The sequence below is a fragment of the Halichoeres trimaculatus genome, unplaced genomic scaffold (assembly GCF_033239565.1).
Source record: "Halichoeres trimaculatus isolate MK-OKI-2021-1 unplaced genomic scaffold, fHalTri1.1 fHalTri1_scaffold_2, whole genome shotgun sequence".
Classification (NCBI taxonomy): domain Eukaryota; kingdom Metazoa; phylum Chordata; class Actinopteri; order Labriformes; family Labridae; genus Halichoeres; species Halichoeres trimaculatus.
In genome coordinates this window covers 21,298,254-21,314,077 of record NW_027437180.1, presented here as the reverse complement: position 1 = coordinate 21,314,077, position 15,824 = coordinate 21,298,254, and the positions used below count along the sequence as shown (strand labels likewise).

The window sequence follows — 15,824 nt, the reverse complement described above, 5'->3', positions numbered from 1 at the left end:
TATATGTACTGACATGTATCATTTGAGTCAGAGTAAAAAGAAGAAACAATTCTTGCCATTTGTTTTTTAAAATATTCTTTATGAGAAATATTACATGTAAAAAAAAAACTTTAATTGCATCAGAAATACTGAATTAAAAAACATAATTTACAGTGTGGTTCTTTGCAGCAGTTTCTGTACAGTTTCAATACGGCTCACGTTGGTCCTTTTGAATCTCAAGTATCAAACAACTGGGGTTGACTGACAAGAAAGGGTCAGAGTATCACAAATAAAGTAGTAAACAGAAGCACACTTTTGGGTAAAAAAAAAAAAAAAAAAAAAAAATCAGATTCCCTGAAAACCAAGAATGTATCCAAAGCAGCCTTTGCTGTAAAGAACTGCCCAGGGAAGACATTTCCCAAAAGAAATTCATCCTTTTTTTCGTGTTTTGTTTTTTTTTTTGCTCGACATTTTTTCACACCTCAGAGATAACCTTCCTTTAAGTCTCTGCAATCTCAGGGGTGAGATTTCTGCCTCAGGTACCAGCTTTATATTTCCTCTGGTGAAGACAGTTTTGATTTCTTTTTTCACTCCCCCTGAGCTTCAGATTTAAGGGTCAGCCTGAAGTGGAGTGATCTCTACGGGTTCCAGTTTATCAGACAGGACACAAAGAATCTTGTCAAACTTCTCGTAGCGCTCCTCTCTGTCAGCTGTGGCTCCAGACTGACCCCAGAGCAGCCGCAGGGCGAACTCAGTCCGGACAGCCTCCAACAGCTCAGGGACGGGCTCCCAGCCTGCAGATAGAGCAGTGTGATGAATCAGATCAGATGTGTTTGAGTGAAACATTTGGCACTTGTACTTTAAGAAAATATGAGCACTCAGTGAAGAAACACGCCCCATTACTGCCTCAACTGATAATTTAGAAGCCAACTCATAACTCCCCAAGTTCTCAAAACCCCAAAGAAAAACAGATGAGCAGCAAGAGCTGATACATCCCTGGGGTTATCAGGTGGGCACCTCCTTATGAAGGTATGTCCTTGAGTGAAAGCAACCTCCTCTTCTTTGCCATCAATCACAGTTTAACCGACAGAACACTTCAAGTAACAACCCAACCCATCAGTATTATCACGCTCAGGCTCTAAAAGTGTGAGCTCCAGATGGTGACAACACTGATACCTCCTCTTCCATCCTACTGGGTCATAAATTATGAAAAAGGACACATCTCTCAGGTTCAGAGCACTGATAAATTACAAGTTAAAAGCGGAGTTAAAGCAGTTTGATGAACACAACCTAGACTACTGGAAGACCAAACCTCTTAGAAAGGGAAATTAGGGAAACAAATTTAGTTAAGCTCTTGGATGAGGCTTACTGCCGCTCACGCTATCTTAAAAAAGCATGGACTACGCTGTTTATGTGTGTACCTGTGAGCAGAGAGTGTGCGTGCTGCTGATAATCTTGTGCATGCAGCGCAGCGCTGCGTGCTGATTGGAGGACGTTGTAGAGAAGCAGACAGCCTCGCTCGCTGTCCTCCACAGGATCCTCACCCTCCATCGCCATGAGCAGGGGAACCAGGTGTGGTACAGCTATGGGACCCTGGACTGCAGAGTCTAGAGGAAAACATGGGAACAGATGTACGCATAAGTCTCACAAAATACATCCATGAGAGATTCACCACCAAAGATTGATGTACTGTTTTTTTTTCAGAAAGAATCTGTTGCCTATGTTGCCTAGGAAGTGTGCCCGCTTTTACACATTGGGTGCACATCAAGGTCGTTTTTAGCCCCTGAGAATATCAATCATTGATTATATGGTAGAAGGTATAGCTATCCTGACACCAACAGTTTGAGGACTTGTCTTTGAAGCTTTTGCGTGCATTCATGCACTGACACAGAGGTTAAATGATCCTATTTGCACACCTTCACACAGTGACAGCCTTCCTTTTGATGTAATATGAAGCTCGGTGCCATGCTCAGACATAGTTGTCCATCATGTTCAAACCCAAACTCTTGCCAGCTGTCAGAATGGGAGCTGTACTGACTGTTATCTGAACTCCATGAAGTAGACTGATTCTTCAGGCAAACCCACTTAACAAAATTCAAACTATCTTTGACAAAAACAAGTTAATTACCTGGTTTGGCGTTAAAATATGAGCTCCTCTAGAGACAGATTGTTTCAGCTGGCTAGATGAGGTGACCCAGTTATGGGAGAAATGTATATCTGAATTTAAGCGGTACAAAGCTGTTAACTAGATGAGACCCTGTTTCCTTGAATGGTTTAATTTTAGATTACAAACAAACAGACAGGGAACTCTGACCAGATGCTCACTTGTAGTTTCTCATTTAGCAGGGTCTTATTTCCACTTTGCACCGACAGCTGGGATAAAGACATTTCAGCTCAAAAGCATCTTCCAAATGAATGTAATTTAATTTACTGTCTCCTTCTTAAAACCCACACTCACCATCTCCCTCGTTCAGCAGGCTCATGAAAGGTTTGAGTTTCTTCTCAAATAAAACCGCAGTCTCTGTGTGGTTCCGCCGCAGCGCCCGCCACGTCATCTCCAGTCTCATTATCTGCAAAAATGCAGGCACATGAATATTCAGTGTGTTGTAAAACTTCATTCTACTTCGCCTGAGTTTGCATAAAGTAAGCCTATCTCTGTCATGATAACACCACCTGAGGCATCTCCAGAGCTTTCATCACAGCTGAGAAGGAGTAGAGGTCGCATGCGTGTTCTTTCAGGGCCTGAGCCAATAAGATTAGTTTATGTAAAACAGTCGCCCTCTGGCTTACAGTCCCTGTGCAGCCCAGGATGTCCACTGCGACTCCCAGAGCTATTAGATGATGCCTACGAAATGAAAGATTAATGGATTAGAGGAGTGTGTGGACAGGAAATTTGATAAAGAGTTTGTTAGAGAGGGTTTTCTACCATCACAAAGCCTGCCTTTACGCAGTATAGGTGGATGGGAGCTTGTGATGTGCACAATACTGATTGATGCATCTTAAAAATGATATAAAATGCAAAATTCACATAACAAACACAGACAGTGTCTCCAAGGAACACACAAATATAAGTTTTGTGTCTGAAAATAATACCACTGTCAGACTAATTCACTAATGCTTTCCACACTGCACCTAAAAGCTGGTAAGTCATCAACTTAAAAAGCACTAATTGCACCAAATAAATGTAGCAGCCAGAGAGAATATGTCTTTCTTATTAGGGTGAAACACCTCTTTGATCTTTCATCCCTTTTGCAGAGTAAGCGCACAGCTGTATTTACCTTTCTAACAAATCCTGTCGTAATTGGTGTCCGTGAGGCAGAGTGACGAGTTCCAGCCCCGATCCAACTCCCATAATCCTCTTCTGTTTATCAGTCACACCAACGATGCGTGCAACCTGCAGAACAACAACAATGACGGATGCATGGTGTTATGTCTAGTTACAAAACACACAGTACCACAGAAGAGAGGATAAAGAGAGAGGTAATCACCGCAAAAGAAAAAAAAAGATTTTGGAAAAATATGCAGGGGAAAATTTCTGACTTTTACACCTGATCAGATTTCTTTTGACAAAATGATTGTAATGATGACAGGAGTGTAATACAGTGATAAATCTCACCCTGATTTTCATTAATCATGAAAATTCAATTAAATACATTTTACTCGTGAAGGCAAAAAGAGCAGCAAGTAAAAATGTAAACACTAACAACTGTAGACAAAAGACGAGAAAAACACAAAAAATGCTCCAATGTTATAATACAGCTCAAGTAGGTCAGTATAGCCTAAGAATAAAGTCTCAGATATTTTCACCAAAAATTTGATTTACAATTTCTGACAATTTTTTCTCTATTTACCTTTTAAAGAAAACAATAAGTACAAATGGCAGAACTCAAAACCAGTTTCCTTTTAATTTTATCAAAAATGCAATAAAAGTAACCCCTATTTCACTCCTGGAATTTAAATTTTAGCTGTTCTTTTGTTATAAAAACTTCAATTTTTACTTTTAAAGAAGACAGACGTGTTACATTTACATTGAAAGCTGCACTATTTTATACATTATTAATTTAAATGTTTAATGTTATTTAAAAAACAAAACAATAAAAACAATGCCAGCATCAACCTTTTTAACTTTTTTTTTTAAATTCTGTACAGCGAAATCTCGATCCACTGACCAATTTTAAATTGATTTAATTGTGAACTCTTTGTTAGTGCAATATATTGCTGTTTGTTTGTTTTTTTACTTTTGTTTAACTTCATATCCTTACATCACTTCCTTTTGACAGTGGAGCCTCTGAGAGGGTCGGCTGAGAGTGGAGGTCTACAGCTGCACCCCTCTCATGCCATTTGTATTCTAATTGAACACTTGACAGGATGCTTAACTTTGGTTCAGATTTGCATTTATATGAAAAAAAAAATGATATCATAATTAGTTGACTTACCTGACAGTCGACACTGAGTATGTGCAGAGCCGTGGTATTAGCATTTGAACGATTGAAGATTTCTTTGAGTGACAGCAGGATGTTGGGCTCCAGAGGCCTGTTATTCTCTGGTAAGAGCAGTGACTGAAACTGATCCAGCTGGAAGCAGGACTCAGACTCCACCTGTGATGGCAAGAGAAGCAAGTTGATGTTGTCTGGTTCTGCTCATAGTTCCTACCTGTTAAAGTGAAGTCGTTCTTTGCCAAGGTTGTGGTGTAGGATGGGTTAAGACTCATTAACTTGTCTTGACGCAGGGTCTCATTTGTTGCGATTTAACAGAACACAATACATTTGAATGATGTTGGACTACACATTTAGCAAAGATGGTTTCCTATTAATTAGCCAACACTCGCCTAAAAACAATGATTTCTCCTTTCGTCACTTTGGAAAGACTGTTAAAACCTCTTTATCAGAGGGGAAAGTATTTAATACACATACATGTGGCTTCTCAAAATGCCATTCCTCCAATGCCTTCTTCTTCTGCGGCAATAACGGAAGCTGTGTCGATGCATCAGTCATCTGAGCCTCAAGAAAACCAAAGGACGTCTCAGTGATACGAGCACGGCTCTGCCACTTCTCCTCTGCACGAAGTCTGTCAACATGACCTTTACGTCTGGACTCTGGTACCTGGACACACAAAGCGGACAAAAACTTGATAAACAGGGTTCGGAAACAGACTTTTCTTAGGTTTAATAGAGACCTGACTAAAAAAAAAGTGTTTTACTAGTTTTGAAAGGACTTGACAAGTTCTGTACCTGAACAACCAACTCGTCGTAGAAGGAGGAGGGGTCGTTTTCTGCATCTGTTGGTGGGGGAGGGACGGTGTTAGGGAAGACAGCAGAGACCCTGAGAGGTTTAGGAGGAGCCCTGGGGTGCAACTGTCCATCTGACCCTCGTAAAGTTACACCACCACCTGCAGGGACAGAGGATAGAGCTGAGAGTGTGTCAACAGCAGTCACTGACATGCTTGTACTTGAACCCTGACACTGGTTTGGCCTTGGACAGAAGCGTATCCTCTCTAACTTTATCTAGGAACTTAAAAAGAACAAACTCATGGGTGAATGATCTTTAACCCATATCTCTGGGCTTCTTTTAGACTTCCAGCTATTTCTTTTAAGTATTCGAATCATTTTATTTTCTGTTGCTTTTAAGTTGAATTTGGTTCTTTGAGACAGATTCTACGGGAAACTTAAAACTAGTAGAAAACTTCTGTTTTGGCTTTAAATAGCTGTCAAGGAACCTGTAACTTTTGTACCAGTCCAGATAAGAGAAACCAACAGTTATTCACAGAGCCCATCTAAAGGTCCAATGGCTGTTCACCGCCAAAAATAAAATTTTAATAGAGACATTGGTTCTGAAATTAAGTAGATTTTCACTGCACAATAAAAAATTTCTCTCAGAATTTCAAAGAATATACAACAGAGGCATGACCTCATCACCCTAAACTTTAGCTACAAACAGGCTACAGATCAAAATGCTTGTAACGGGCACTGTGCCTTTGGTGTATTTGTGTTTTTTGTGACAGAGCAGCCACACACATACATCTCTGATCAGTACAAAGGTGCTGTATTTTCTAAACCAAACACAAATAATAGCAGAAAAAACTTCATCATCCAGTGTGTTCATGCTACCTGGAGGCAAGGGTCGCGCATGCCGTGGTCGAGGGCTCAGCAGGGGTTCACTGCCTGTGCGGAAAACAGGGGAGATGGGAGCGGGTCCAGTGTCTTCTGACTTAGTGTTCTGTGGGACGCCTGGAAGGAGATAGATAGTTAGAAGTAAGCAAATATAGTTTTGTTAGGGATATGTTTTAATTTCTGTTCAATGTTTGCTTTATTTTTTTTCCACAAAACAATTGTGAAACTCTGATCAGGGCTGATCAAGTGGAGCTCTCAGAAATCGCTGGATGCACACACTTCAATCATTCATTTACACACTTAATTAAATTATGTCAGCAAACAAATGTCTCAAAGCACACTCGTTCTCAGCAGCCACATCTACACTATTCTGTAGTTCTTATTTCTTTTTCTGTTTGAGCTTTACAAGCACACTGACACAATGTCACAGATGATTTATAATTAATGTTGACAGATCCCCTGTGGCAGCGCATTACTAACAGCACACTGTCTCCACCATCCATTTCCACACTGTGTCATGTGTACTCCACGGAGCTCAACTTGCTGTATGCACAGTGAATGGACAAAGACAGAAACACATGGGAAGCACGTGATTACAATTTCTTTTCACGGCAAAAGGGAGGGAAAGCAACAAGCAAGATCGTTTGTCTGAGTGGCAGCACGTTGCCTGGAATAAAAGAGGATGATCTCTGATAGCTGTGGGACAGCTGAATCCTGCTGGTCACCAACTCATTCACATAGTACAGGTTAAATGTTTATGGTAATGTACCAGTTCTCAAGTTGCTGTCTGATTGTGCAGATTGGAGTGAAGGCCTCCGCCCAACATTTTCCAGGTTTGCAGGCTGACTTCCACTCCTACCACACAAAACATAAATTTCATCAGCATATGAACTTGTTTGTTTACATGCAGTACACTTATACTCTATGCATGTTTATGTGCACATCTTCCTTCCACCTCAGCAAGGGATTGATGATCTGCAGAGAGTCTGCATGTGTAGAGCTGAAGCTGCGCCTTTTTTCTGCCCCTGCACTTCGACTGCTGCCACTGCTTTGGTGCTCCGCATGTCGCTCAGCGATGACACGGAGAGGAAGGGTCCGGTTGATTGGGTGAAATATCACTGCGCCTGAGGCCTGGGAGATGGGCCTTCGATCACCCACATAGAACCGGATCAGAGCTGGAACATTGTCAAAGCGATCCTCCTCAAACTGGAACAGCTCCCGAGAGTAGCCCTGTCACACAGACAGAGGAACACACACTAAAACAACCAGAGCCTGTAAAGGGATATTCCAACAAAACTCTGTTTTTTTAACAGATACTTAACCCTAGCAGGCTAGTAAGGCTTTAAAGGCAGGAGAGTATCGTGGCACGCAGCTAAGCATAGGTCAGCACTGATTCAAAGCAGATCAATAGCAACCAAGAGTACAAGAAAGCATCAAGCAGCTGAGGACATGTCTGCTCTTTCTTCAAAAACATATTATCAAGGTTTATATGAGCAATTTTATCAGATTAAACATCATAGCCCTCATCCTGAAACTGTAAAAACTGGATACAGCATAATAACATCCCACAGTCCAGAGAATTTTAATTTAGTGGTGTTATATAATGAATAAACAGAAAATTCCTTCTTTGAGGGAGTGAAAACTGTTTGACATTTTTTTTGTTTAATTAATAATTTCTAAAGAATTATACTTTCTCAAATTTGCATAATATGGACACACATGAAAGAGACACACCTTTTTGGGACGAAGCGTCACTCGAATGATCTTAAAGTGCATGGGCCCATTCTTCCAAAAGCAGCTTAGAACGTAGTCCCCAGGAGCAGAGCTGGAGTCTCGGACCAGGAAGTCCCCATCCCTCTCAAGCAGAGACTCTGTAGCCTGAGAATGAGAAGAGAGATTAAATGAGCATGTAGGTCTACTTTGTGTTGCCATTATACTGAAGCCCAGTTAGGTAAGTAGGCAAAGTGAAAAGAGGTTTAAAATTTTAATATCTTGGGAAATGTACTTTTTAGCTGTCTTTCTGAGATTTAGATGAACTCTTATGTGTGATATTCAACCGTTTTTAATACAACAGTCCAGTAAAACAAGACTCCAATAAGTCATGCTGAAATCAAAGTCAAGTCATTGAAGTCAAGGTGTTGTGTAAGTGTACTGTGTTATCAAGTCAATCCCTCTAGATGTGTATCAACTGGAAATTGGTGAGACTGCATTATGTCTTGCAGCTGAGTATGTCAGACCACAGACACCAACAGGTTAGTGTAGCTCGGCTTAAATACTCAATATAAGAGGCAACAGCTAACCAGGTTTCCTACGAAAGCTGGTCTATCAACCTTAAGGTGAAAAATATGATAAATGAGTGTATTTTTGTGAACTTAAGGGGCTGTTTAAGGTACAATGTGTTTCCTGTGTACAGAGCCAGGCCAATATTTACCCCACTTTAGATGGTTAGCACACTATCATAACTCAACACATTCTCATAGAGTGCTGTCTTACTTAGCTAAGAGAGAAAATAAATGACTCTCTTAAGTAGATAATAGACCGATCTTTTTTAGTCGTATGATGAAAAGTGTTCCGAGTCTAAACGCAGAAAGAACAGTATGGTCCATTGAGCACCTCTCGGCTCAGCGGTCCGTGGTACCATGCATGGCTCCTCGGGTCGTCAGTGCTGAGCTTCAACTCCTCCTCTAGCTCCTTCTTTAATGAGTCCATATCTTTCCGACCACCGAACACCTACAACACACACACGAACACACACACGCATGCACACACACATACACAGCATGTCAAAGATCATTGTTACTCTGCATGTTTCCTGTACACTGTTTTTAATGGGTGAGAACGGAAAATATGTGGAAAAAAGAGGCAGCTGAAAAGAGCAAGAGAGACACGAAAGGTTGGTTTGCTTAACCTCTTACCTTCAGCTGGCTGAAGTATGCACTGACACTCCTCCTCTTTCTGAAACAACAAGAGAGAAAAGGTGATTTAAAGCTACTAAACTGGAACCCCAGGGAGCCACACATGACGGTGCCATGTTTTTCCTTTGAACATGAACACCACAACGATAGAAGGCCAAGGTCTGGGTCTGTCATTAACGTAACAACACAAACTTTTAATAGCCTGCCTCTTTTTCCTTCTTCCTTCCTCCCAAAGCTTCCACCTTCCTGCCAATGTAGACACACACAAGACTCACAGATGGACAACTCAGAGGATTCACAACAGGGCTCAACAGTACCCACTCAAGCAAATCTGCATCCATGCCTGCCTCTCTCTGAGTGTGGACACGCGTAAACAATGTGGAGCAAGTCATGCATTCAGGGACTGCTGGAGGGATGTGCACAAACAAAGTGGAGAGGTTTACTTTTTTACCCTGCTTTGACCCTGAATATTACTTATTTTACTGAAGCATAATAAGACACACTGATATTTTTTTTACTTATGCTGTTGAAGCAAATACTATCCTTTATTTGAGGCTGTAAAGATGATGTTTCAGACAACCATTTTTAAAACAAAAACAAGTGAATAACTTCAGGTTATTTATTAGTGTTTTACATGCCTTGGATTATTAAGGCAGAAAATACTAATAGTAATCCTCATAATCTGGCAAACTTTAACAGCATACACGTTCACTGTAAACTGTAGACAAGACATTTTTTAAACAGATAAAGAGCCATTACAACAGGAGCCCCAATAAAGATCGGCTATTGGAAAGGGTTAGTCATCCTAAAGAAACAGTTGGATTTTCACAATTGATAAAATCATAGTGTCGTGATTTATTATAAGGAAAGAAGGTGCAACATCCTGTTTGAGGGGCGTTGGCTCATGCAGCACAACAGAAACACCTGTGCAATGTGCAATGTGCTGCAGGGCTACTATTGAGAAACGCAACTTGACACCACATATAGCTATATATATTATACACGCTGTTTTATAAAGATTTGTCCATCTGTTGGTGTTCCTTTGTGTGGGCTGAGACTAATAATACGCTAAATTTGTTTGGCAAACTTAAGTGCTTTCGTTAATATCAGAAACAAAAGCCCTCAGAGTGGCAGTTACAAATTGTGCAACAGGTAGATAAAGGGTTAGCTGGCAGTAGCACGGCTACAATTAGCTTTTGTCACGGAAAGCACTGTCGACGTTTGTGGTAAAAATGAGACTTCAACAACTTTTCCGACTAAGAAAGTTCAGACACAGCAATATTCCGAATATCTAGCACATCAAGAAGTAAATCAACAGCCGACAAGCAAACAAAGTCTCGCGTTAATTTACGAAGTTCCCAAAAATCAAAACTATCCCAGTGCCAACGGTCAACTTCCCTACCTGTCAGTACCTTTCACAGCTCGTGCCTCCCCGACATGTTTTACGGTTTGTGGTCCAAGCTAACGCCACTAAACATCTGTGTAGCTGAAAAGTTCAACTCTTCACTGCGGTCCCTCCCAGCCCCCCTTCTTCGCCTTGCCCTCCTCTCTGCGCAGTTTCGGACGAGTTCCCACAAGTCCCGAGACCTCCTCCTTCTCCTCCTCCCCGCCCCGGGCCCCGGTGCTGAAACACCGCTGTCTGTCCCGGCATTCCTCGGATACCGATAGAAGCAGAGCTAACGCATCACCTGGCGAAAGTCTGTCCACCAGCTTTGGTAAGGTAGGCAGATGGAGGGCTTCAGAGTGGGATGCGATTGTAAACGCCTCATGTGGTATTGATCTAGTGCCTCCAGACTGTCTCTGACGGACTTTAGTAGCACATACTCTTCAAACTATTCCCCATTAAGAAATGTTGACTCTAGTGTAGAGATTTGCACAAACCAGATGAGCTTCACCCTCGACGCAACAAGAACTGTGAACAATTCACTTAAAGTTAATCTATAATTATGAAGCCTACTTGTCAAAATGTCCATACTTCTCTGGTGGGCACCTGTTTAGTGGGTTAGATTACATGCAGTTAGGTGACAGGCCTTTGACAGGTGTCAATTAGCTTTTAACACCTATCATCCAATCAGAGCAAAGGGTGATCTATTTTTTCAATCTGGTTCAGATTACAGTGCTCATTGCAGTTTTCGAGTTTAGTTTTGACGGGGGCTGAGAAATGTGTCTGAACTTGAAAGCCCTTCATTCATACACATCACTCACTTACTTCTAGTTACTGTTCCGGCATGATGAAAGGTTAATTCTCAGAATTAGCCATATACAAAATTGGTGTTTTTTTAAATCCCAGTTTTAAAATATCCTATAATACCACCTTATACCACATTTCTGTTTGTTTGTTTGTTTCTTTTTCTTTTTTTTTAAACTGAGTTGTATGTCATATTTGTGCTGTGTAAGAAAAGAAACACATATCCACCCCTATCTATACTGAAGACCTCATCTTGCTTTATGTTTAAACACTTAATGCACAAATTTGCAACAGGTTTGTAACATGACTGAATGTTAAAGGGTTAAGTCTCTTAAAAGTTAACATGAGGAAAGGTTCACTGACCTGTGCGATACTATGGGCAACTAGTTAAACGATTTCAGATCGCTTCTTGGTCTGAAATTGCAAATAACGTGGACAGTTCATCAGCTATGGTACATCATATCATTGAACACAGGTAAAAACTGTACTGTGCAAAGGAAGAATTCTGTATTAACATAATCCACCTTTTCTGAACCAGAGCTCATTTTATATACTGAGGTAAACTGCACAACTGTCCTATATAGTCAAAATTAATACAGATTCAATTACCGTTTGACAGGTCAGAGATGCTCCATCCCTTGCTCTCAAGTAAAATGAGACAACCCTGCTTTAAATACCAAGAGTGTCATGTCATTTATTTACCTATAAACTCAGTAAACTGTTGACACAGAAAACCTGTAAAGCCTACTTTTAGAAAATTCACAAGAGGAACTGATAGGGGAATCTATAAGACATTGAATTTAAAAGCAGAATCAGTAGTGTATCAGTAGAATATTATCTGTATCATGCCTACTCCAGAATTCAAAATAGAAAAAAATAGAACTGCATCATGTTCCTGTGCTAGAAATAACTTAACACAAACACAATTGTATTAGCATGAATGCCAACTCTTTTTTTTGGCCACATGCAATTATAAAATTCTTTATCCTCTGTAGGTGAGCAAGTACTTTGAGGTTTTTGCATTGTTGGTGTGACAGAGGCCGATAGAACTGGAGCTGTGATTCTAGAAAGGCCGATTTCAGTGAGGTTTGAAAATGTGAATTTCAGGGCCTTCAACACCACAATAAAAACCAACATTTACACACCATTTGTGATCTATATAGAGGAGGAAGTGTGCTCAATATGATTTTTAATGGTTTGATAAAACTTTGGATATAATGTAAAAGAGAATGCTTTTGTAATTGAGGTGAGTTGGTAATTTAATGTTTGAAATAGCTCTGCACTGAACAATTTCCTTAATAAGTTCTTGACTCCAGGATTTAATACTTAAAAACACACACTCCCCTTTGTCGCACAGTCATTCACCTGTCACCAGGAGAGAGACGCAGCCTGAATGCCAAAGTCCAAAAGGTGTGTTTTTTATTGTGCTAACCACCAAAATGTTGTGTTGAAATGTCAGCCTGGTCAAAAACAAAAGTATGATCATAATTTTATTCTTTGCGTCTAGTTTTGTTCATTGATAGCTGGTTTCTGGGTATACCCCCTTTCCCCACACCCACTGACATGACAATGACATACATTTAATGAGGCACTAGTTAATAACTAACCACAGGAGAACCCGACAAGGAGAAAGTGGATCTGTCTGTCTGTCATACACAACTGCATTTAGATTTTTTTTGTGCAGAACACACTGAATTGAGGGTCAGCTCACCTATGCTTGCTGTCCTGACACCTCTCTGTTTCACTGGTAGTATTGTCCTCGTCCAGGGGGCGGAGCTGAGAGCAGGAAGCAGAAAGGCGATGTTTCTTATCGGCACGCTGGAGGCGGGGCAGAACACTCTGACGAAACAGATCCTTTTTTGGCTTCACCTGTGAGAAAAGGTGAAAGACTCAAATATTGTGTATCCTGGAGCTGCTGATTGTGTTTTTCTTCTGAGGAGGAGAGGGGAGCTTTTGTGTGATCCGAAGTTTATGATACTGAAAAGTCTCACCAGGTCCATAGATGATCCCAGGGAGTACTTTCGGCTCACCCTGCGCTTCACCTGCATGCCTACAAAAGCAGGGTTAATATTTTGAAAGAGCTGATTGAAGTTTTGTGTAGTAATTAAATATTTAATAGCATGTCAAAGAGAAGAACGTCCATACCACTTTCCTGTCCATCTGTGGAACATAAAGCTGAAAAAAAAAACAGAAGATAACATCATTCAGAAAACTTTAGAGGTTCCTGAAGAATTAAGTTTTTACTGTTTTAAAATTTTGAGCTTTCTTTGACTTGTGTGTCACTTACTCTATTTACAAAAAGCATAAACAAGCTAATAAGCAAACTAAATAAATCAAAAGTAAAAGAAACAAGCTTTTAAATTATCCCGCATATTGACTACATCTAAGGATGTATTTTCATGTTTCATGAAAATAAACACATTTAATATAGCATCTTTAATGAGTCTAAATCCACAATAAGCACACATATAAACATAATATATAATATATTATATATAATATGATATTTATATAAAAATGTATCAAAAACAGATTCAATTTTGTATCTGCTAGAGCTGTTTAAGCATAAATCTCTGTGTTGATCTAAAACCTGTTTGTGGTATTAGATCTTAGCTGAAACACCGCACTTATTTTTTGTTTCAAACAATGTTAGTTTTTATTATTTGGAAGCACTGATGCTACCATGTGAGTGAATGGCTGTTTGCTTTGCCCCCAGTGACAACTGGGATAGGCTCCACTCCCCATTCAAGATGGTGAAAGGATGGTGCTCCCAAAGCCCTCAAACAAGTTTACAAGAGAAAGCTGTTTTAAAAGTTTATGATGAGAGGTGCAAAGACTCACTGACTGAGTTCTAGCCTACTGGTGTGTCTATCAGATGGGCAAATGGGGATATAGCGTTTCGTCACTTTTGGAGTCTCTGCAATTGAAATTCTGTGAAACTGGGTGCATAATTGATAAGGATTTGATGAACCATTTATGTGCAGATGACTTGATCAAGTTCAATACAACTATTGGACTCAAAGTTCTGAATACAGTTCTAATTGAATTGTCATCTTAATAGATTAAGACTTATTTTAAATATGTCAGCAACTGTCTATCAGGCTTACTGTAAATTGTAACAAAGTATTACATTTCCACCAGACTATTGCTATATTAGGGCTTGACTGATTATTCTGGGCTGATATTCGTCACTTAGCTGGTTATCTGTATCTACTCTTTTTTTAAAGTTGGCTAGTTTGGCTCTGCTGCTAGTATGTCTATCTCTTTACTCACCACTAGGGCTCACTTAACATCCCACCAAAAAATACTGCTACTTTGACTTAAAGGTAAAAAAACTGAGCACTTGTATAACTGGTTGATACATACTTGAACTGTAAAATGTGAACAGTTTTCAGAAAAAAAAAACATGTTTTTATTTATTTATTTACTTTAATTTGCTGTTTTTTCGATTCAGTTACTGTAAATAGTGATAATGTAACCAGTACATTTTCAACGTATTGATTTCAAATCTTTCATTTCACTCAGTTTCAGTCAGTTATCTCTCTAATAAATTATTACGAGTATCAGCCCTGAAAAAGTGATATAAACCCCTACTATATATCTGAATATTTCAACTGTAATTACAAAAAAATGTTTCCCCTGTGTGAAAGTAATTATTTCTAGTTTTAACACTTAGAAAAGTGTTAATGAATAGTGTCTGCTTTTTAATAACCATAAAAGTGCTTTCTAGTTTAGGTTTTGTGCCTGTTGTTGAGTTCTTTGATGTGTGTGTGTGTGTGTGTGTGTGTGTGTGTGTGTGTGTGTGTGTGTGTGTGTGTGTGTGTGTGTGTGTGTGTGTGTGTGTGTGTGTGTGTGTGTGTGTGTGTGGGGTGGAGTGTCACCAGAGTGTGGGTCCAGTCTCTCTCTGTGTCTTGAAAGCTGACTGAGAATGTTTTCTCTGTGTGTTGCATCCTCGATCCCTGCATCCTTCAGCTCTCCATCTGTTACGTACAACAAACCCTGGAGATAGAAAGAGAGGACAACAAGAGTTATAATGCAATAAAAGAGAAGTTAAGGATTTCTTAGAGTCGGAAGCAGTGAACGAAAGAAATGGCAGATGTCATCGAGCACATTAAGAAGCATTTCTGGCAAGTACCTCCAGTCCATAATATTCACTCTCTAGTATCTTGGTGTACTGGGGTAGGCCGATCTGTCTCAGCCACCAGGCGATGGAGCGATTATTCATGTCTTGACAACAAAGGCAGAAGGAGATAGTGGTTACATACCTACATATTTATACAAACACACACGCTTTAACATGCTTTTTCTGCATAAGTTACAGAAAGGAGTACAAAAAAGTGATGCAGCGGATTAGTTTGAGGAGTCAGTTAGAAAACACTCAAACAGAGGCTCTTGGGTTGTTTGTCTTGCAGGAGCTCCTGAATGTAACACCTACCTGCTTACAGAATCCACCAGAGCACAGTAGGAAATCACTTCTCCCTCTCTCTTTAAAATATTTCTACTTCATTGTGCCTCCTTCTTCTCTGTTTTCCCTCTTTTTTTGCAGTTGCTACTATCTTAGTCTCAACCTGTCTTTATTCTTGTCTCTCACATTCTCTTTGTGGTCACATTTTGAGCCCGCTCCCCCTCAAAC

General features: G+C 40.0%; 1 protein-coding gene across 3 annotated transcripts; it reads right to left on the bottom strand.

Annotated features, from left to right (window-relative positions):
• Positions 1-53: 53 nt before the first annotated feature.
• Positions 54-15,416, bottom strand: sh2d3a (SH2 domain containing 3A). 3 transcript variants are annotated; one of them, XM_074664138.1, is made up of 19 exons: positions 15,327-15,416; positions 15,073-15,190; positions 14,780-14,781; positions 13,183-13,272; positions 12,903-13,060; positions 9,004-9,043; positions 8,702-8,818; positions 7,823-7,966; positions 7,044-7,318; positions 6,858-6,943; positions 6,086-6,205; positions 5,210-5,367; positions 4,893-5,081; positions 4,416-4,577; positions 3,258-3,373; positions 2,653-2,824; positions 2,438-2,549; positions 1,401-1,586; positions 54-773 (listed from the first exon to the last, which is right to left on the bottom strand). In XM_074664138.1, exons 1-19 carry the CDS (start codon positions 15,414-15,416, stop codon positions 589-591), a joined length of 2,520 nt encoding a protein of 839 aa, XP_074520239.1. In that variant the 3' UTR covers positions 54-588. The 3 variants fall into 3 exon arrangements, with proteins under 3 accessions (XP_074520239.1, XP_074520234.1, XP_074520227.1); XM_074664133.1 differs by lacking the exons at positions 12,903-13,060; positions 13,183-13,272; positions 14,780-14,781; positions 15,073-15,190; positions 15,327-15,416 and adding an exon at positions 10,979-11,009 and having other exon boundaries at positions 61-773; XM_074664126.1 differs by lacking the exons at positions 12,903-13,060; positions 13,183-13,272; positions 14,780-14,781; positions 15,073-15,190; positions 15,327-15,416 and adding an exon at positions 10,961-10,979 and having other exon boundaries at positions 61-773.
• Between the last annotated feature and the right edge of the window lie 408 nt (positions 15,417-15,824).